This window comes from Cupressus sempervirens, chromosome 4 (genome assembly GCF_028749045.1).
Source record: "Cupressus sempervirens isolate cs-2001-9-10 chromosome 4, ASM2874904v1, whole genome shotgun sequence".
Lineage (NCBI taxonomy): Eukaryota > Viridiplantae > Streptophyta > Pinopsida > Cupressales > Cupressaceae > Cupressus > Cupressus sempervirens.
The window spans coordinates 511015504-511039719 of NC_143121.1; the positions used below are offsets into that span (position 1 = coordinate 511015504).

At 35.3% G+C, this 24216-nt stretch overlaps 1 protein-coding gene across 1 annotated transcript in view; it reads right to left on the bottom strand.

Annotated features, from left to right (window-relative positions):
* LOC149562179 (CDK5RAP3 protein homolog) overlaps positions 1-23634 on the bottom strand; it is a 115532-nt gene extending 91898 nt beyond the window's left edge. The window contains exons 1-5 of the mRNA XM_089825726.1: positions 23287-23634; positions 22918-23052; positions 2117-2211; positions 1934-2028; positions 1673-1808 (exon numbers count right to left, since the gene is read on the bottom strand). Coding sequence (XP_089681852.1) covers positions 1673-1808; positions 1934-2028; positions 2117-2211; positions 22918-23052; positions 23287-23347 — 522 coding nt within the window. The 5' untranslated portion in view covers positions 23348-23634. The remainder of the gene's footprint in view (positions 1-1672; positions 1809-1933; positions 2029-2116; positions 2212-22917; positions 23053-23286) is intronic.
* Between the last annotated feature and the right edge of the window lie 582 nt (positions 23635-24216).

Consider the following 24216-nt stretch of genomic DNA (forward strand, 5'->3'; position numbering starts at 1 on the left):
TCGTAGTTCATTTCATTTTAAAATATGTAGCATGTTTTACACTTCTTATTAGCAGCTTTCTCTCCCCATGATTGCTCCTACTAACAAATGCCCAGGAGAGACTATGAACATGTCTTTGTCATTAAAGAGCACATCCGTTCATATCAACTCCAGAATGCTTCATTCCTATTTATTCCCATCAACACAATGAGCCTCCACAATTCCCACACCAAGTTATATTTATATTGGCGAGCAGTAGGAAGAGAGAAGCCACAATACCAATAATTAATGTTGTGCACAACCATGATATGAAATATTCAGATAACAACCAATGGCAATAATTCTTTAGTCCAAACAACTGATAGTATTAAATAACTGCATAGTTTCTACATCAATAAATTAAATCACCAAGCCTCGCACCAAACATCAAAACATTAGTATTAAATATTCCCATCACTAGGTAACCAAATATGAATAATCGCCAAACTTTCATAAGCAATGCTCAAAGATTTAATTTCAAACTCTTGTACACTACTCAATGATCCCTCGCATGGCAATCATCTGATGGTAGTATTCTACAATGCACTCAAACCAATAGAAAGGCATGATTTACAGAGTTTTTTCCACACTATAGTCATGACGGAAATATATAATAACTGATTTAACTTAATAGAGTTACTTTCCAGGCTCTGTGTAGTGTCGTTGTGAATCCAATAGTGACAATGTTGTTTTAGCAAGATTTTTGTCACCCTTTGCCCGGGGAAGGAAATTGGTGTTTCTCATCCATTGCACAAAAGAGTTTTAAATCACCAGCAATACAAGTATCTTTGTTTCCAAAAAAATGGAAGATCTTACAAATTTATTTTCAATGAAGACTTCATCAATAGTCACAATGGTGAATTCATAAATGCTCCCAGGCTGGTAGGAAAGCCTGCTCTGATACCATGTTTTTTTAATTTTTTTGTGGATTTTTTTTTGAGGTAATCTTCCTTTAACCTTTTGGTGGTGCCCTTTCACCAAGGGACGCCTTTCTTCCAAGTTGGCCCCAATTATTATATTTTAATACAATAAAACAATTATTATATTATTAAATTAAGATGATTATAATATAATTATATTATCACATAATAATATAATTATATTATCACATAATAATATAATTGTATTATCTCACAATAATTCAATAAAATTATTATATTATCAATCAAAATAATTTTATTAATATAATTATTATATCACAATAATTACATTGTCACAACCTTTATGTTATCTATGCCAGCCTGAAGGAATCCGACCATAGTGACAATAAACGTTAACAATATTTTGGGTGGCTTTGGTCATTACACAAGTGGGCTCAAACCATAAGCAATATTAAGGAAACCTAAGTCAAATTAAAACCATGAACTTTGGTGACTTGGTCTTTAATAGGCATGATGTTCTTCAACATATCCTGAAATACATGTCTTCGCAGATGCAGCAAAGAACAGCAGTGTAATAAGTTTGTATCATTTTAATTAGAAAGTATACAGCAGTTCTAGCAGAAAAAGGAAACTTTGATAAATTAACCAGATGTATATTCGAGGTTGAGATGACTGCAGACAACTACTCAAAGAATAAGAGAGGCTAATCTTCAAAAACTTCAGAAAAGCAATGTTTGGCATTTAAACTAATATGGTGAAAGCCTGAAGAAAACCTGTAGTCCCAGCTCCTGGCAAGCTTCCTGATATTTTATTGCTGAATTGTCTGCACTCCTTTTTAGCTCTGCTTCTTTTCTTTCCAGATCTGCTAGCTGTTGCTGAATTTTCTGAATATGTTTTTTTTCATATGGACTATGAAATTTCATATAAAAAAATTATTTTCAGAATTCTGACTTTAATGGATCAAAAAACCCAGCAGCAAAATTTTATATTCCTAGACTTGAGATAATGATGCATAAATATTTGAAAAGTCATACAGTTCATAGTTAACATTTTGAACTATAATTTGTGCAGATTCCCCAAGATAAATATAGTCTTTCTCAAACGCTCGAACAATAGCATCCCATTCTCCCTGATAATAAAAGGCGTGCTCATAAGGAAACAAGCTTAACACTAAATTTTATAATACATAAAAAAAATGATCAAAAGAAAATGCTTACTGCAGCTCCTGAAAGCCAACCAAATATATTCCGAACTTCAGGAGTTGAATCTAGTAAGATGCCACAAATACGCTTTGCCTCCAAGTAGCCAATAGCTGACAAATATAGAATTTATTTTTCAGAAGAGTCGGGATAAAGTAAAATTACTGAATGTTGAACGCAGTTTTACAACAGCTGGCAGCTATTAATGGTTTTGGCATTTTATGAAGAGTTGTGGCAGCTGTTACTGGAATCACTCCTAAATTTAGAACGAAATGCTCATATATGCAGACAGGAGAAAAATCCAATTTTCCATGGCATTCCAAGGACAAAGGCAGGGATGGGGGAACAGAAGGGGACACATTTCTGAGACATTTCCAAGAGGGCCATTTTTAGGGGGCAGTAGGGAATGCATTTCTGGGACAGTTCCTAGATTTTCAGGGGACAGCTTGGTATATATATAATTGAAAGAGATATGTCAATGCCTGATACCAACAATATCAATATGTAAATAAATCGTGAGAGTGGTATAACAACATAAAAAAATTGAATAAAGCATTATAAAGTAGTCGCAAACATCAAAAATCCATGGTCTATAAATATCGAAAAGTGTCAAACATGTATCTAGAAGTCTTAAATATGAAAATTCAACAGTCTACGAAACTAAGCCTCTTTTTGGCTATCAATATCCAAAGACTCAAAACTATCTGAGTCACTATCCCCCTCTGGCAGAAGTGGATCATCCAGTAGTAGCCACTATGGCCAGTGCCAAATAGTGAACATTTTCAAAGTAACTGAAGTACAATCACAAAGAAACAAAATAGTGCATCTTTTTAATTTCAAATTTAATTTCAAAACTCAAGAATGACACTTTTCAAGCATAGTATTGAGACTCGGATTTGGCATGACTTGGAATATTAAATAAATGTAACTTTTAATGTGTATTTCATTGAATATATTTGATTCTCATACGTTTGATATTAGAATAGCTGTTTTGATTCTCATAAATTTGAAATTTGAATTTTTTTTTGAGTCTCATATGTGTAGCTGAATATTTTGCAACCAAAACTTTTTTGATCAATTGCAAAATGCTACTTTCAACCACAGCACGAGACATGGTCTCTCCTATTTATAAGGGAAAGCTCCCCCATTCTATTGCTACTTAAAAAAAAACTAAACTAAGATCTAAAATTATATGCACTAAGCTAATTAAAGTAGAGCATTACATTTGTTGTATTCTCTTTCTTCTGAATAGGTGTTCTTCCTTCATCATATCCTTAGATCCTCTTCTTTCAGGACAGACGATCCTTTCTTACAATAAACTTCCAAGTATGATATGGCAAAGTTGGTGACCAAGAAGCTCACAAAAGCTCAAACAATTTCCATGACTTATTGCCTGATTTCAAGAACAGAGATGTAGCAAATGTGTAGCTCAAAGACTACAACATATAGTTCACCTTAAATACACAAAATGTAGATGATAAAAGTAGTACAATGACTGCAAGTTATTTCTTAGCTTGAGTGTAAAAAACTAGTTTTGAACACAATAAGCAGTTCAATGTCTACAAGATTGGGTCTTAAGTCCCTTTTAAATAATACACAAAACCCACATCAACACAGGATAATGTTGTCACATCACAACCTGTTCCAACACAAAGAAAAAAACTTGTCTCTCCTGCTGATTAAAATTTGATTATCGAAAACCAAAGTTTTAGAGTACTCACAAACTGACATAATTTTGTTGTATTCCACTAAAAGTTCCATAGTTGCAATCAGGCCTATAATTTTTTTAGAAGAGAGGCTGTGATAGAAAGGTAGGAGAAAATTAACTAATTGTCGACTTATTCAACATTATAATCCTGATCTATTTCCACTTGTATTGTGATAACATGCGATCACATCTTACAGCATTGCATGTAATATGTCATGACTGAATTGCATAATACATGATGGAAAGCAAACTAAGTGTCTAACAAGACGACTTTATTAACATTATCCTCTATCAAAGAGGTATTCATGCAAACACACAATAGCCCATGCTTGGAGTCTTCATATCCCAATAGGTAGACAAGAGCATCTGAAATGTTGTTATGGTGGCAAATTCTGAGGGTCTCCATAATTGGATGGACACTAGACACAAACTACAAGATGATGAGAAAAACCCGTGAAAAGGCAGTGAGAAGAGACGAGAATTAATGATGGCAGACCAAGTTGCGATTTGAGTCTCAAGACCCAAATTGCAATTTAAAAATAGTGCAAATTAATTTACAGTTGGGTCTTCAAGATCCTACTGCAAGTGCCTTTGCAGTCAGGTCTGAGCGACCCTAATGCAAGTGAGTTTGTAGTTGGGTCTCACAGACCCTACTCCAAGAGGGTTTGTAGTCAGGTCTCAAAAACCCTACGAGTGGGTTTGTAGTTAGGTATCAAAGAACCTATGCAGCATAGTAACGAGAATCGTGGCAATTCACGCGATTCACACAATTCGGCGATTCGATTCAAGCCAAACGATTTTTTGTGAATCGGCGAATCGAATCAACGATAAAAGGTTTCTGAAATAAGTTAATCGCTAAACTTCAAGAGTTTTTTCAATTTTCCGTTTCGATTCCAATTCGCAATTCAATTTGGCCTTGCCGATTGCGATCCGATTCCGAATCTTGTTACTTTGGTTTGCAGTCAGGTATCAAAGACCCTGCAAGTGAGTATGCAGTTGGGTCTCACTGACCCAACTACAACTGGTTGCTACTGAAGACAGTGAAGACGATGCAAGGGCATTTTGACAACCTCAAATTGTGTGCCTAAGACTTTGAACTAGAAGTAAACAAATTTCATAGGATTGTCCTGTGATTCTTGCCAAGCAAAAATAGAGGACAGGACTATATCTGACTGGGGAGTTTCTTGTAGTCATAAAAATGAATGAAGGGAGAAGAATCTAGAACTCCAAAATGCCTTCTCCATTCATTGGGTTACATAGTCAAGCGACGTAGAAACAAAAAGACAACAAGGATGACATGACCAATGTTACATCTCTTCCTTGACCTTATTATTTTATAGCTGTAATAACTAATTCCTGTGAAATGTGACTATGGCCATCAAATGGATTTCAGTTGAATTCAGTTATAAGAATTTTCTAATAAGAATAGAATTGTAAATTCAATTAAGTTGGTTATGTGGGTTCTATCGTATAGTTCGTTATATAACAAATTGAATCTTCTTTTATGGAAAAAAAGAAAATGAATTTTTGATGCACATCTAGGACTAGTTTGCAAATTGAGTTCATTCCAATGGCGTGAATATCTTATTCATCCTTGTCAGTGGATGCAGGAAGAGAATCATCCCATGAACAAGGAAAGAGTATCATCAGTGAAAAGGTGCACGGGCGAATGATAAAAGTCAGGAATGCAATCCAAGCTGAAACCCTGTTCATTGTAAATTGTTTAGGTCTGGGGTAGAGATGATTCGATGTCTAGTTGATCTAGTTAGTTTCTAGGCATAAGGTAACTAGTCAATTTTAATTACCAATCTAAGTAATTAAATGTTTAATTTTCCGTTGTATGCTTTTTGTAGCATCCAACGTATAGCTTATTTCATGATCTTTGATGAATATATATATATATATAGCATCTCCAATTTATATAAGTTAAAGTTTCATTCTTTTATGTTGAATAATATTATTTGGGCTCACCCGTTTGATCAGGGTACATGTTTTCATCTTTCTTATGATTGAGAGTTACCTGGCTGGCAATTTAAAAAGGTGGCAAGAGTTACTCCTCGTAGCCTGTCTTATGAAGGGGAGCTTGGCTTTTAAAAGGATAAGATTCTTATTTGGTTTTATTTCTTTTTCTCTGGACGGAGGATGTTCGATTTCGAACTAGTTTGTTCTGTGCTTATGATGAGTCTTTGCTTCATTTTGTTGGGAATGGTTTTCTCCTGTGATCCTCTCTGATCTGTGATCTTTGTGCATTAAATTAGCTTTGTTATGTAGCATAAATACATTTGGAGCTTGTTATAAAGACGCTATGAAGGTTGACCAATTCCATCTTGCATCAAATTAAATTGCAAGCACGTATTTTCTGTTCTTGCTCAGTCTCTGAAAATGTTTTTACTTTGCAATAGAAAACATACTCTGCAATAGAAAACTTACGCATTGCAGCATCAATACCTACTTTTATGAGATTAAATTGGAATTATTTTAATGTCGTACATAAACTGTCTGATTTATTTATAGCCAATAAAGCCATTTGGCCCAGCAAGAACAAATGCAAACAGTGGCAGATATTCTTGATCATCTGGATAGATATATTTGAAAATATATCACTGGATGTATGTATCATTACATGATTTTTGAATAAAACGGAACATAGTAGTTCAATTTATATTCCTGCACTTCATGAGCTTGAATGTGAAAAGATTGATATGGATCTGCATTCTCATTTATTGATAATAGAACAAGGCATGCACTCTACATGCACTAGAGACACAATGATCATTGATCTGTTTACACAATATGAAAAGAATTGTCTGCATCATCCTAGTTGTTATTGTAAATGCATTATGAAGGCACAAAAAAGAGGGCAGAAAAAAGTTGCATGTGACAGATTTAATTCCTGTCTATGTTTTTAATGGGATGGAAGTTTGTCAAATCTGTTTTCTGATAATAGGTCATTAGTTCTTTTAATCACTTAAAGGCTTGACTCAGACTGAAATTCTCTAACTGAAAAGAATTACCAAGTCTCTGGGGTATGTAGTAATGTTTTGTGCTTGCTTTAGTTTTCTGCCCTAGGTGAATCCAACCTAAAAGGAATGGGTAATTAATAAGAATGTCAGAAGCTTATAGGCGAATCCAAGGAGGAGTAGAACCCTTGAGAAACTTGTGTAACATATGAGGGTTGATTCCATCAGGATAGGATTATCCAAACCCTCGTGCCAAAAGGTCAATGGAATGAGATTGCTGGTGACATTGACTTCACAAGGTATGTGCTTTTATTTTCTTAGAACCTTGGCCAAGGTGGTCCTATGCTATAGATAATACATGTCAGTCATTAGAACCAGTAGTACAACGTCTAGTTAGGAAGGTCACCTATTAGGCAAGGATGTCTTAAGTTGACTGGCTACAACAATTGTGGGTTCTACACCCAGGTCTCAGATGGCGAGAAAATGAATACTATGCTTGCATGTCCTGGGAAGAGCTGGGCTACTTCCTCTAGAAGTTGTGTGGCTGACGATCTCGGCCGAAAGATCCATGGTTGGGTGGAAAAAAAAACCCTTATGATACTTTTTCACCCTAGATGTTCCTTTTTTTGGAAGAATCAAGTGACTCGATCAGCGTGATTAGGTTCAGTTCAGTTCAAATTTATGTTTAAGCGTTATTTATTTCCTAAAAATAAATTACATAAGTTAGTTTATTTCAGTTTCATGTCACAGTAGTTAGGAAATGCGATTTGGAATTTAACTATTTCTTGTCAAGTTCTTAGGAAATTGAAAGTTAGTTGTAATTTAGTTTTTCATTTTCCGTAATTAATGTTTAATATTTATTTTATTATGTTCATGGGGTTTGGATGTTACACATGGTATCAAAGCTACTAAGTTCCACACCTGGACCTGGAGGCTCATTTCCTTTATGGTTACAAAACTGCAAATTGTCATCAGTGATTCACAGGATGTGGACCTGACGCACCCCTCATAACAAAGTATGAGATCCCATTGTGATGCAACTACGGATGGCTTGCGCTGACCTCTTTGGAGTGGTATCATAGGCTGATCATGAGACTTCAACTCGTTACATTCATTGTTTCCGCAAGGAAAGACATAGACTGGCTTCGGATAATGAAGACTCTGAGAAACCAATAGAAGACACTAAAGAAGTCAAGCCTACAGAGCCCCTAGTTGAGAGTGTGGGTTCTAATAAGCCCTTCAATCGTAGAGTGCCTACCCCTAGATATAGTCTTATCCCTTTTGATTTTGAGGATCAAGAGGAACCTACCACTAATTATGGTGACTTGTGAAACAAGCACCATTGAAACAATTTTGTATCTATGAAGATTAAAATTGATGTAACCAATCTACATCAAAATCAATGAAAAAAACTGTTGCCTTTGCATATCTGTCTCTAGTTCTGATTTATTTTAATTCTTGTAATAAACAAAAGGAATAATGAATTAAAAATAAGAAATTAATTTAACCGTCTTCCTGTTATATCAGGTAATATAATAAACTGAAAATAAAAAACTCAATGCATCCTTTTAAGGAAAGTGAAGATGTCAATAATCCAGTAGCAAAATTGGATCAGCTTCTTAAGATAATGACTGACACTCAAAATCATATTCTTAGTTTACAAAGGGAAGTAGGTGGAACCTAGGTCCCTAGAAGATGAGTAGGAATCTCAGTCTTGACTCAATACTCAACTCCAGACACACTCGATAGAGGGAGCCCCATGGAGATTCTTTTAAAAAGTCAGATTAAGTTCAAGAAGTTGGCTAAGGAATTGTCCTCTGACATGAGAAAAGTGAAAACCCTTAAGATTTTAGGGTCCATGTCTAGCATGTTGCAGAGGAATGGGTTACCGAGATGAAGAAATATTTCAAAAATATGCCACTGCTCAAAAAAATATAAGGCTACCTTGGGGGCATTTCTATTAGAATAATATAATGTTTCTTTAATGGTCATATTAGTTACTCTTTAGTGTATTTAGTAGTTTTTATTTCCCTCTTTAGTTCACGATTGTTTCTTTTAGAAACATCATCTTTGTAGATCTATATAAGGAGCCTTCATCTCCTTTGTTTAATACAACTACAACATCGATTTACCATAACATGGTATTAGAGCAGGTCAATGGGATTTCATAAAATTTGGTGGATTTTTTAAGAAAAATTGAGCCTCTTTTGATCTGAATTTTTTTCCAGAAATTTGTTTTTTGAATTTTAGAAAAAAAAATCGTTAGAGGTATTTTATGAAACTTTTGCGGTTTGTATTTTAGGATTTTTGCTGGAAATCACAAGCCTAGTTAAGGGTTTTGATCTCGTGATTTCTTAGTTGCAGCAAAAGTCTCTGATTTTTTAGGGTTGCATGTACTTGCATGTGCTGGTTTACCATGCGAAGTCTTGTGTTTTGCTGCCCTTAAAATTTCTGATAGGTTTTCATAAATTAAAGAGATCGAATTTCCAATCCATTGTATTACAGTGATTGGTTTCTAGATTCGATTGTGTTAAGGTTTTTACCATCAATGTTTTGAATCACACCACGTGATCCATCATTAGGATGAATGAGCAAGAGATGAAAAACAAAGTCAATCACAAATTTTCTAATGGGTTTTCATATATTTTCCCTTTAAAAAGATTCTGATGAGTTTTCATAACTTTTACCTTTAAAATTTCCTTATGGGTTTCAATAATTTTTCCCTTAAAAATTTATAATTTTGTAATTTGCAAAGTTGTGTAGGGTTCCTTTGTGGGTTTATAAATTTTTCCTCAAAAATTATCTAGTGGGTTTTATCATTTTTCTAACAAAACGAAGCTTTGTATTGTTTGATTTAGATTGATTTTTCACCTCAAAAATCATATTTGGTATTGATCAATTTTTCACCATAAAATCGTGTTCGGTTTTTCCAATTTTCTCCTAATAAATCATGGCTTTTTGCAATATGTTTTGGGGCATCCTACTCATCTGCAAAGTTTAGAGGGTTTGTCGATTTTTCCTTAGCACCATGCTAGCTATTCTTAGTGTTTGTCTCTATGTCCAAGGAAGAGCAGTTGCATTATCAAACATCAGGTTAGATATTTAGCAATGATTCTTGATTGGATATTTTCTTGATTCTAGGAGGGTTAGTGGCATAATTATCTCAATGTCAAAGTCAATGGCAAGCTCTTGCCTCTTGTTGCAAAGCATTTTGAAGAAGGGGACACCCTTCTCTATTCATTTTTGGAAGGATTTTGGCTTCTTGGTCATTTACATTTTGTCGATCCAGGGAGGGTCTCAGCAGTAGTAAATTGTTTTGAAGAATTTGTGACCAAAAGACAGCAATTAGACAATGACTATTAAGGGAGGGTATTAGAATATTATAATGTTTCTTTAATGATCATCTTAGTTAGTCTTTAGTTTATTTAGTAGTTCCTATTTCCATCTTTAGTTCACAATTGTTTCTTTTAGAAACATCATCTCTGTAAATCTATATAAGGAGCCTTCATTCCTTTGTTTAAGACAGCTACAACAATATCATTTTACCATAACAATTTCAACTAGATGGAGAGGCAGCCATGTCATGGGTGAACATGAGAATGAAAGTTAAGCAAAAAATAACCACTGTCACATACAAGCAGTTTGTAAAGACTTTTAGGCAATGGTGGCTACCCTGACTTTTTTATGACCAAAAATTGAAAGAACATCAGGACTTAAAGAAAGGAAGCATATCAATTCATGAGTACTGGGAGAAGTTCACCAAGTATGTCCCTCAATACCAATTGGATGAAAATTTTCGTGTGAAGAAATTTATCGTGGGACTTAACTATTGCATCAGAGGGTAAATAGACATTATAGTGCCATGTACTAAAAATGAAGTTTATGCAAGAGTAATATGTCAAGATACGAAAGTCAAAGATGATGATGCTACTAGAGAACAAGAGGAAAAGAAATTTGACTGGAAAGAAAACTCACAATCCATTAAAAGAAAAGGATTCAAAGGGAATAACTCATATTTCGAGAAGGACAAGAGGGGGCAAAATGAATATAACAAGGTAATGAGGTCTCCAAAAATCCTGAGAAGCAAGGACCAGTAAAATGATGTTTTAATTGTGGTGTGAATGGCTATGCTAATCAATGCCCTACGAAAATGCTCGGAAACCAAATCTAGAGGAATTTTTCAGCACCAAAGCAAACAACATTCCAACAAAGGATTCATGCCACTGTAGATAAAAGGCAAGCTGATCACCCCCAAAAAAAATACAAGAAATCTCTATGGCATTTCCATTTCCATACTTATTGACGCTAGAGTAATAGAATGTTTTGTATCTCCTAGAATACCGAATAAGTTTCCTAAGAAAGCTAGAGTTTTATTTAAGTCTTGGTCATTCGTATATGCCACTCAATCGAGGACTATGATAATGTCTATTCAAGGCCAAGATTGAACTTCTTGAGTTTCCTACCAAAGTTAATTTCTATGCAGCTCCCTTAAGGTCCTATGACATGATTCTTCAAATGACCTAGTTGTGGAGATATCCAGCAAAAGTAGATTGTTTCACCAAGCAAGTGGAGTGTTTGGATGATAAGGGAAACAAAGCCATCATTCAAGGAATATACTGAGGAATTCGTGTGTGGCAAATTTCAGCTAAGCATCTTAAAAGTGGGAGGAGATGTCAAATCTTTGTGGTTAGATGGAGGAGATAGGAGAACCCAAGGAAATGGTTTATTTCGATGATAAAATGATTTATGGGATGATAACTATTACATCCCAATTTTCAACCCACTTTAAAATGATCATATAGCCATTGAGGTTCACATGAAGTCAGTTGACAGTTAAATTCATTATAATCCTATGATAAGATGGTTGGTCATTATAATTTTATATATAGAAAACATGCTAGTTGATTATTTATCATGAATTCATGGAATTGAAAAGGCGGTTAGCCATTATGATTATTTATGATTAATAACTTGTTATGATAATATAATTTAATTGCGGAGAATTTCCTTGTAGGGAGCACGTGAAAGGGGTGGAAGCATTGTCAAAAAAGAATTAGGCACAGGAGCATCACCATCTCTAGGCAAATGTGTACAAATCTTGAATCACCATAGTTGAGGACCTAGCGACTACATAACAGGATACACACATTAGACACACATGAGATATTAGATAATCTTTAAAATATTAAACATTTTATCTTAATCAAATTACATGCCTTTAATGGTTTATGACTGACATTCTCATCACTTCAATATAATGCAAATTAATGTACGTGCACATAGATATAAAGATAAGGTGACAACATAGTATTATTATATCTATTAAAATACGTACATTTAAATGCCTGCACACCACGAGTGGATAAGAAGATAAAATAATCTTCTCGGTGAAACATGTATCTAGATATACATACTTAATAGGTACAACCTTGGATAAACATTAAATATGATGCCATCTTAATAAAATATATGTGCAAGTAAATATATATGTTTATAAATTATCCTTTTGATTAGTAACCTTTGAGTTCTCTTCCATATTTATTTATTTCCTTATAAGAGGTAGAAATATACACTTGGCATATGTTATCGGTGATTCAAGAAGACAATTATTCTTTTTTAAAACCTACTCAAGAGTTACGGCTCCTTGAAAGCCTTTGATATTTTCAAATGCCTCATTATTGAAAGTCGAGAAAGGCCAAAGACATATACATTTTTCCACAATTTTACCTCTGCTCTTCTATGTTATTTCCTTATTCTACCCTTTTGCTGTGGGTGATTCAGACAAGTTGTAATTCATATATACTTTGATTTTTGCATTTGGATTGCTCACGTCAAAGGAATCGGCTACATAGCATCAAGCCAAGGCTTGCATTTTTTTTATTCCAGACCAAGTTATGTGGTCAGTCTTTCAATTTTAGATTGCTACATGCTTTTAAACTACTTTCGAATTTATAGTAGAAAGGAATGTGTCCATGAAATTCCGTACTTTACATTTGTATTGTAATATCGAATAGTTATTCAATGAATCTAATCTTTCCATATTGAGTCAAGACCAAATGTACATGATAAGTTCATACATCTTTGTTTTGCTGAAGAATTTTCAGAATCAAATTATATTTCATTGCAAGCCCATTAAGATCATTTCTCAAGTCATAAGACTGTGATATGACATACTGAAATTTGTAATATTCTTACACCAACTGAGGCTCAGCAAAAAGAGTTGGATTACTCTAAGATTTAAACACCTAAAATTCACCCAACTTTATGGCCAAGGAAGAGGGTGAAGAGGTGAGAGAAAAATCTGTAATAACATGAAACAGAATCAGATGTGACATAACAAATATATATAATTTTTAAAAGGAATCATATAATAGCTCATGCATGTCCAATTCATTCTCTGTTGTCAAGTCGAGTGGTGTGGTTAAGTACCAGAATGCTCAATGGTTGACAAGGTGTTCCATGTCCATTCTGGGTAATGAGGGCCTTTCTAATTAGAGAAAGTGCTGGGATAAGTCCAAAGTCCGTGGTTGGGAGGTTAAGCCCCTAACAATGTTTCCCCTCTCCACAAGATGTCAAGACGTGCATCAGATAAAGATGAGTTAAGCATTCAAACATTTATTCGTAACAGGTAATAAAAGAAGATGGATTGATTTATATCATCATTTCAGTTATTTTCCTTTATTGAAAGCAACTTTTCTTGTCAATATAATTGGTAACCAATTAAATCGGTTGATCTTCCAACTGAACATGAAATATAACTATATGCAAGAGATAGGTTTATCTGATGGATTGTTATTGCTGTCTTCATTTATTTGAATAATGAAAATAAGCGCACCTTCTAACTAAATGTTATTGCCATAGTTAGCAATAGAAAGGAAAAGAATGATACAACGGTATTTGATGTCCTAAATGATACAATAGTATTTGATGCCCTAAATGATACAGTGGTATTGATGCCCTAAAAGATACAATGGTATTTGATGCCCTATATGATAGATTGGTATTTGTCATTACGATAAAGTAGTGTAGCTATTTGTTCCTTAGAGGTATTTTATGGACTAACCTAGGTTTTGCAAAAGCATCCCTAAACGGTTTTTCGGTTTGGAATTCTACGGTATGCAGATTTTTTATTTGTTGGTAAATTCATTGATAGTATCTTCAATTGTTAGTTATGAGATTTTTGTTTAAGTGAATGTAACCATTAATCTCATTCACATGAACATAACTGATATAACTGTCTTCCTATGAATATGAAGTAATAATCAGGGTAACGTGACTCGCGGCGAGTCAGGCGAGTCAGCGAGCTGCACTGACCTCACCGAGTCACAATGACTCGTGACCCGCGAGCGGAGAGTCACGAGGAGTGACTCGCGTGACCCGGCCCACCTTGACCCGGCCGCAACAGGCTTGAAATCCGGCAATTAAAATATAAATTTTTTCAAGTTTTTTTAATGTGTTTTTTTTTACATTTCTCACTCATATAACCCTAAAAGGGCTCCCATAACAGTCTATAGTGAAAAGAAGAAAGAGAGAGAGAGGTAGAAGAGAAATAGAGTTTTCTTGTTTTGCAACCAGCTGAAAGGAAGAGGAGAAAAGCTTGCATTTGTGACATTGGAGCTTGCATTTAGATCATTAAGGAGTTTATAGGAGCTCTTCTCAACACTTCCCAAAGCATTTGAAAGAGGTAAGACTTGATTGTTTAGATTTTGATGATTTTTTTGTCTATGCTTATGGGTTTTTTTATGAGTTTTTTTTTTAACTTTAGATCTTCATAAAATGCAATGCTGAAATGGTAATATTTGGTCTAAAATGTCTTTTGTAGTAACCTTTACATTTTTCCTTAATTAAGTCATAATGGCTTCTGGAGGTAAAAAACCCAAGCTCTCTAAAGGCAACAAAAAAATGAGTGTTGGAAGTTCACCATAGAATTTTTGGGTAGGAAGAGAACTCAAACAAAATGTCTACTTTGCAAAACCATTAATAGTGGGGGGATAAATAGATTAAAATACCATACTGCTGGCATACATGGTCATGATACTGAGCCTTGTGGAGCTGCAACTGTTGAGGCTCAACGTTTTTCTTATGTAGCCTTGGAAAAATATGAACAAGAAAAAGAATTAAAAAGATAACAATTAGAAAAGTTAGCTCAGATTGGTTCTAGTTCCCTTCCACGCTCATCTGCAAATGTTTCTGAGTTAGTAGGCTATGTTGGAGAAGGTTCTTCCCATCCCCCCTATCGTCCTAGTGCTTCTGTTGCTCGTGCTTCTTCTACATCTATTCCTTGCACTTCTAGTGATGCTACTACTGCTGCCCCTTCTAGTAGTGCTGGCTTTACCTTTTGTCCTAGAGTCAGAAAATCTAGTAGGTTGGACATTCTTTTTGTACTACGTACCACTCCTTGTGCACAACCCTCACTTGAGAGCATGAGCTGAAATAGGGAGATACACGAAGCTGGAGTAAGAGCAATTTGCAAGTTTTGGTTTTTCTGCGACATTCCATTTATAGTAGCCAGGTACTTCAAGTTTTCAACTTCATTTATATTTGATTGTTTTACGTTTTAAGTTTTAAAATTTATATTCAATTTTATACTTTTAACTTGATGTTGAAAATTTGAAATATGATAATTAAAATATTTTTATAAATGTAACAGGACTCCTTATTGGCAGGGGATGATTGATGCAGTTTCCATCAGTAGTGCGGGGTTCAAAGCCCCCACTGAAGATGAGTTGAGTGGCCCCCTCTTGCTAGATATGGTTGAGTAGATGAAACTTGAGTTGGAGGACCACAAAAAGATTTGGAGCCAAAAGGGGTGTACCATCATGACGGATGGATGGACAAATAGGAGGTCCAGAACCCTCCTAAATTTTCTTGTTTCTAGCGGAGGTAATTCATCATGCTCTACTTCTTGAAGTCTAAAATTTAATGTACACTATTATTGAATAACGAAAATTTTGTTTTATTGAGTATTGATTCTTGAATGATAATTATGTTGTTTAATTTTCACTTTCAGGATCCACCATGTTTTTGAGGTCCATAGATGCTTTCTCACATGTGAAAAATGCAAAAGTCTTATGTGAGACTATTGAGGAGGTCATAAGGGAGGTGGGGGAAGACAATGTCGTACAAGTGGTGACTGATAATGCAGCTAATTATGTTGCTGCAGGTAAAATTTTAACTTCTAATTTTCTAAGTTCTACTTCTAAAAAAATTGTTTTAGTTTTTCATTAAATTTTGAAAATTAAAAGTTTTTTAATACATCAAAAAATTTCATTGTTTACTAACTAATTTAAAATTGCTGCAAGAAAACTATTGATAGAGAGACACCCAAAAATCTTTTGGACTCCAGGTGCAGCCCATTGCATCAACCTCAAGTTAGAGGATACTGGCAAGCTTGTATGGGTGAAATCATGTGTTACCAAGGCCAAAAATCTTTGTAAGTTCATTATTATCATGCCTTGGTCCTCAGCACTATGAGGAAATACACGAAAGGAAAAGAGTTGGCTCGTCCTGGTATCACAAGATTTGCCTCTAACTTTATCACACTACAATCCTTGTTGACTTCAAAGTTAGAGTTGAGGTGCATGTTTGTTGGTCCAGAATGGAGTTCCTCCTCCTTTGCCAATAGCCCTGCAGGGATAGATGCAACAAAATGCATTTATAATGATGATGGTTTTTGGGAGCCATGTTCGAAGATTGTGGAGATAATTTAAAATTTAAATTTTGAATTTTAAAAGCTTAAGTCTTAAAATTTTATAAATTAATTTATCTCATACATATTTTTGTTTTATTTTCATTGTGCAACTTTGCAAAGTTTCATCATTCACTAAATTGTTTTTTTGTTTAATTGTTTTGTAAATCACCGAGCCCCTTGTAGCCCTCCTACAAGTTGTTGATGGCGAGAAGCCCTCTATGGGCTACATTTATGAGGGCATGGATAGGGTCAAGGAGGCTATTAAGGCCAAATATGTAGGAGTTGAGGAAAACTATGGCCCTATTTGGGACATAATTGATAGGAGATGGCAAAATCAGCTTCATAAGCCCATCCACGCAACAGCCTATTACCTCAATCTGGCATACCGTTTCCGTGATGATTTCAAGGCAGATGAGGAGGTTCTTAGTGGCCTATACACAGTGATATCGAAGATGTCCCCTAATCCCATAGATATATTGCTTGAGATGGATGCCTATAATAATGCATCAGGGCCCATTTTTTCAAGTCAAATTTGCAAAGGACATATAAAATTGCAACCAGGAAAAAATTGCAGCTTAAGCCTTATACAATTTAGTTTCTAAATTTCTAGCTTTAAACTTAAAGTTCAAATTTTGAAATTAGACTAATTTTTTTTGTTTTCCTTTTTTCAAAATTCAGATAGATGGTGGCAAATGTTTGGGCCTTCAACCAAAAACCTTCAGCAAATTGCCATACGCATTATGAGCCAGCCAAGTAGCGCTTCTGGATGTGAGCACAACTGGAGCATGTTCGAGCCCATCCACTCGAAGAGGCATAATAGGTTTTCTGTGCAGAAAATGAATAGGCTAGTCTTTGTGCACTACAACCTGCGCATTAGAATCAGGGAGATTTTGGATAGTGGCACCTCTCTGATTACTCTAGAGGAAGTTGATCCAGAGTCTAATTGGATCACTGAGGCTACTGATCCTGTCTTTGATGATGAGGACCTACAGTGGCTTGACCAGGGAGATAGAGAGGGCCAGGCTGAGGCTGTGGCTATGGCAGCAGAGGACCAGAGAGCTCCAGTTGTTCCTAGTGGCACCTCACAGACATTGGCAGAGCCAGAGGCAGAGAGTACAGTTGATCCTAGAGGCACCTCACAAGCTAATGCTATGGCTACTGAGACATCCAGGACCTACCTTAGACGCCTTACTAAGAGGCATTTTATAGATTATACTGAGCCTGAGGTTGAGGTTGAGGTTGGGGATGAGGATGAGGATGAGGATGACGATGACGATGAGTCTGAGGATGACGATGACGATGAGTCTGAGGATGAGGATGATGATGAGGACTCCGACTAGGAGCCATAGCTGTAGACTTATAGTCTTGTTTTAACTTATTGTTTAACAGTTTAACTTAATATATGATCAGCATTTGGAACATTTGAATTTGATGATGACTATTGAATCTTGATATGTTGGATTTCATAATACATAATACATATACATTTTGATGGTTTGCATGGATTTATCATTTTATATATGATTCTATGTTTTACACTTTTACTTTTATAATGTTTCCTTCAGGCTTCAGCTACGGTTTAACTCTAAAGTATGTCTAAACTTTAAAGTTAAACTTTAAACTTTAATTACTAGTAATATAGTATTTACTTTTAGCAATTTATCTTTGTAGTATTGTACTTATGTAATCGATGTTTGACTTTTAAGTTTTAACTTTAAGTATGTGCATTATGATCAAATTATCTTCTATTTGATGATGTTATTGTGTCTTTACGCTTTATTCAATAATGGGTGCATGGAATGTTCTTTAAATCCTAAAAAATCTCAAAATTTTGAGGTTTTTTCACTTTGCCGAGTCACCGTCGAGCCAGTCAGGAGTCAGAGCCGGGTCACGAGTCAAGTTACCCTTGCCTAGTCCAAGCCGAGTCCAAGTCTCGTTACACTGGTAATAACTATATTTCTTTGATATGTTAGTTGTTAGTTAAGACGTGGAAAATGCGGATGTTACAATAACTCAAATGTTGGAAGACCATACTATGATAATTTAATTGGTTACACAGAAATACCCTTTCCTACTAAATTTTCAAGACATATTCCCAAAAGAACTACCAAAATTCCCTCCAAACTAAATATTTGACTTCTCCATTAATCTAATGCCCAAAACCAAACCCATACCTAAGGTCCCCTACAGGATGTCCACAGTCAAGCTAACGAAACTTAAGGCACAATTGCAAAAATTACTTTTCAAGCAACTCATCAAACCTATTGTTTCTCCCTGGGGCGCACCCTTCACATTAGTGAGGAAAAAAGATGGAACTCGTAATCTCCACATTGATTATAGGATGTTGAATAAGGTCACTATTATGAATAGATACCCATTACCCAGGATCAATGATTTGTTTGATCAAATAAGACAGGCGACAGTCTTTTCTAAGATAGATTTATGGTCAAGCTATCATCAATTGAGATCAAAAGAGGAAGATATCTTTATAACAACTTCAAGACGCATCAGAGTCATTATGAATTTATTGTATTAGCTTTTGGACTTACTAATGCTCCACCTACTTTTATGAATATGATGAATAGTATATATCAGGGTTGTCGAGATAATTTTGATCTAGTATTTCTCAACAATGTCTTGATTTATTCCAAAAATGAAGATGAATGCCACCAACATCTATGAATCATCCTTCAATGATTAAGGGGGCATAGATTATATGAAAAGATGTCTGAATGTACATTCTTTCAGAGGGAGGTGTATGTTTTGGGGCATATCATCTCAGCAGAGGGTACTGCAATAGACCCAAGCAAGATTAAAGCTATAATGGAATGGCATGTTCTCCAAAATGTACAAGAAGTGAGAAGTTTCATGGGGCTAGAAAGAGACTATCAAAAATTCGTGATGAATTTCTCCCATTTTGCATGCCAAATTACCTCTCTTCATTAAAAGGTAAAAGATTTGAATGGACTAATAAGTGCCAGAAATCCTTTGAGTATTTACAAGAGAAATTGACCACAACATATTTGTTTAAGGTCCTTGATGCAGCAGGGCAGTTTGTTGTAGTCATCAATGACTCCACAGGAGGTTTAGGAGGGGTATTGATGCAAGACGGACATGTGATTGTCTAAGAGTCAAGGAAATTAAAGAACTACAAGCAAAACTATGCACCTCATGATTTGGAATTAGCAGCTATAATTCAAGCACTACAAGTTTGGAGGCAATAACTTTTGGGAAAACCCTTGGAGCTAAGGTCAAATCATCAAGACTTAAACTACATTTTCTCTTAAACCATCTTGAAGTCCTGACAAAGGTGCTTATAATTGATTTTAGACTATGACCTTGAGATTAGCCACATAAAAGGAAAGGAAAACAAAGTTGGTGATGCTTTAAGCCATAGAAAGCATATCTTAGCAATGACAATGGTGGGTGACAATTTCAAAACCAAAATCTTTCAAAATTTAGAACGAACAAGGGTTGTTAGAATGAACAAGATGGATTATTAAGATATAGAGGGAGAATGTACATACCAAATCTTTCTATGTTAAAAAGACTTGTACTTGAGGAAGCTCACTCCAAACCCTACTCAAGGCATCTCAGTGTTACTAAAATGTTAGCTAACCTTAAACCCTTGTATTTATGGAATGAAAAATGATACTGAGAGGTTTGTGGCATGTTGTTTGCAATGTCAAAGAGTTGAAGTTAAATAGCAACACCCAACAGGTTTACTTCAACCCCATGTTGTTCCAAATTGGAAGTAGCAAATAATTAGCATGGATTTTGTTCAAGGTCTTCCTATGTATAGTGCGAGTTAATTTGCACCTATACTCAAAACCTGAATTGCAATTTGTAGATAGTGCAAGTTAATTTGCACCTATACTCAAAACCCAAATTGCAATTTGTAGATAGTGCAAGTTAATTTGCAGTCAGGTCTCAAGGACGCTACTACAAGTGAGTTTGCAATCAAGTCTCGGAGACCCTATTGCAAGTAGATTTGCAGTCAGGTTTCAGAGACCCTGTTGTAGGTGAGTTTGCAGTTAGGTTTTAGAGATCCTACTGCAAGTTGGTTTGTAGTTGGGTCTTAGAGACTCAATTGCAAGTGAGTTTGCAGTCAGGTCTCAGAGATCCTACTACAAGTGGGTTTGCAGTTGTATTTTAGAGACTCAATTGCAAGTGAGTTTACAGTTAGTTCTTAGAGACCCTACTGCAAGTGGGTTCACAGTCAAGTCTTAGAGACCATAATGCACGTGAATTTGTAGTCAAGTCTCAGAGACCATGGTACAAGTGAGTTTATTGTCAAGTCTCAGAGACCATATTGCAAGTGAATTTGTAGTCAAGTCTCAGAGACCCTAGTACAAGTGGGTTTGTAGTCGAGTCTCAGAGAACCTACTGCAACTGGTTGCTATTGAAGACAATAAAGACAACGCAAGGGCATTTCAAGCAACCTCAAAATGTGCGCTTAAGACTTTGAACTAGAAGTGAACAAATTTCTTAGGGTTATCCCTTGATTCTTGCCAAGCAAAAATAAGGGACAACAATATAAAGGTACAGAAGAAAACAAAAAAATTGAAAAACTTTTTTGTTTTTTTAACTCCAAGAAATGTTCCCTGTCAATTGGGGCCAATCAGCTGTACCCAAATGGCAAGGAATGTTTCCTACTGCTTCAAAGCGCTCGACAGGTGTCAAGGATAGCATAGGGACAACCTTTTGGCACCCCACACCCCCAAAATGGCTAAGGGGACAAGGACACCGAGTTTTGGGGAGGGGATGGGGACATGTGTATTGTTGAACAAATTTGTTAAGAGGCAAAGAAAGCATAAAGAAAGAAATGAAGATATACCAGGTTAGAAGAAAGAAATAGGATCAGGAAGTAAAATGTAGATTATTTATAATATGTGGAATCATGGATTTGTAATAAAAAAGTATACTTTTGTTTGGGTCATGGCTTTTCCAATCCATGGAAGAGCTGTGACTAGGATTAGAAAGGGGTGGATTAATATTTTCTAGCAGATAATTGTTGTCATGTGGAGCCTAATCAAACTGGGAGGTTAATTTTTTCCACACTTTATTAGGTACGGTTTCCCCCTAGATTTTACCACTGGGTCAAGAGGCAATGTCCTAGGTGCCAATACAGGGTGGGGTTGAGGGGCGACGCCCCCGAAAGCTCAACCAACTTTATTATTGTAAAAGGTCAGCTACTGTTTTTCTATTTGATGACTTATTCTAGCCCTAATTTTGTAAGCGGCAAAAAGCTTGTATAAAATGACTTAGGGTTAAGGATTTCATAATGAATGATGACATTGTAACTTCTTGCAGCAGTATTGAGCTGTAAAGGATTACGGATTGTAATCAGGTTGTAATCACTCGAAAATAAGAATATTGGACTTGTTGTCTAGTGGACGTAGCCCAGGGATTGAGTGAACCATATTAAATCTTTGTGTCTTGTGTTCTCTTCTATGCAATTTATTATTTTCTATTATTGGTTATATTTGCATGTAATTGTTATTCTATCTCATTAATCCTAACAATAATGTTAATATTTGTAGTAGATATTTGACTACGGTTTATTACTAAAAATTCAATATATCTTTAAGGCTGTTGCTGTTCTTGATGTTGAGTATAGTCTTTCATATTCCGTCTATTTTATGCTAAACAATTGCAAGGATAGAAGTTTGTATGTCTAAATTTTTTTGGGTATAAAGCTTTCTGATTTGTGCATTTCGATGTAAAGTCTCTCTCTTCTAATAATATGCAGGTGTTAAGTTTGATTGCTGATGAGTCTGGAGACTTTGCTTGATATTACTTTACATATGTAACTGAATGACTTGTATTTGTGAAGAGCTACTCGAACTGGTTGCCCTTCGATGGGTTCCCGAACCTTAAACTGGACACCTTTAGAATGCAAGTAAGAGCTTCTGGAAAAATTATATGTGCTTTTAGTGTTTTATTATCTTGATTGTTATCCTAAAATATATTTAACCAATAGAACCTAGAGATCATAATTGTAAAGTCGTAAGCCAGTTCGAGAAGACTGGAATGCCAAAACATTTCAGACGCAGTTAAACTCTCGGCAACTCAAAATGAGTTCTTTAACCTGCTTATAAAGGACTTCATGACAAGTTTTAAGGTGAACGCGCCTCATGCTCTGACTTGGAGAGACTCACTAAAGCTCTGTGTCTCTAAGATCAATTTCGAGTGGTTCAGCTCTCGAGTTTTAAGATTAACACTAACATAAGAGTTTAATAACCAGGTTGAGTGACACATAAATCTACCAAAGCTTCAATATTATTCTGAAGTTTGTATACTGGCCCACTAATTAGCATTTGGAACCAAAATACGCATACATGAAAACAATTTCTAAACAACTGCAATAGCGAGTGAACAAAAAATTCTAACCATGATTCAAATTCTTGAATGTGTATTCAAAAATTGCATGCTAGAGATAATAATAGTTGTCACTTACACTGTGGAGACAATGTTTGGAACCAAGGATCCAAATCACTAGGCAAAGATTGAAAGGCCGCTGCAATGCGCCCCCTCAACGAGTTCAATCTTTTCCGCCAGTCCGTCGGAATTCTTTTCCGATCAACCAGCCACTCTGCAGCCCATAGAAAACGAGGAGAAATTTATGAAGGTTCAATTTTGATTATAAAGATTCAGTTTTGATATCCATTCACCTTTATAAAATCCAAGTACAGCTTCATTCTAAAGTTGTTGTACCTATACGACTCCAATTCCATCAATTTGTAGAAACGAACTCTAATTCGATATAAATCAAGAAAACCCTACGAAAGAAAAGCATAGAATGAATCGGGTGGCAAATTTTTCGTACCCCCGAGCCTGGAAAAAGTGATGTCGATGGGAAGCTTCAGCAAATTAGCCGTATTCTCCATTGTGTATGCGCCTCCTCTTCTCCTCTTTCTGATCAGTCCATATATATTATAGATCCTACTTGGACTCTACCTAAAGCCAAGACTTATTTCCTTCTCCAGAAACAATACAACGCAGACACCTCAATTGTAATGGTGAAATTTGCATGCCATAGATTATAGTCCCATGAAGCCACTTTGTTCAGGTAGACAGCGGTAGTTAAAGTCGCGGCCATTCATGGTGCGAATTTTCATATATACTAGCATTTGCACCCAAAGAAGGTGCAAGTGCTAGTATAGGGGCAAGTGCTAGGGATACGCGGATGGGTGTTTGAGTTAAAAGCGTAAACATAAATTTACATTAAAAAAAAATGTCAATGTATCAGTTGATACGTAAGTCATTCTTGTACATGGGAACATTTTTCCTGAAAGAGCTAAAGTTATAGTAATGTCTTATTGCGCTTGGTGTATGTCTTAAAAAACATAGCATGAGAATATATAGAAAATTGTTGTATTTGTAATACTTAAATCCTCTCTTGTTTCATCTTTGCTAGGTGTGAACCATATAAAATTAAATGATATAATTAATAAGAAACAAAAAAATGTGATGAATTGAAGAGCAGGGATAATTTAGTTTGTAGTGATATGACTTTGGTCATAAGGGTAGTGAAATTATTATTTCAAATTCAATTTAGAAAAATAATAACCACCATTTTTAGCAATGTATTTATGCTTTCTTCTATTAGAGTTCTAATTTAATGGGTTGTAGACATATGTAGAAAGCAAAATGAGAAGCTTAATCTATAAAACTTGTTAGCCTTTTAGTTCAACCAGACATGACATCAAAATTTCAAGTTTAGAGTCTAGACATTGATATGATGCTAAAATTTGTT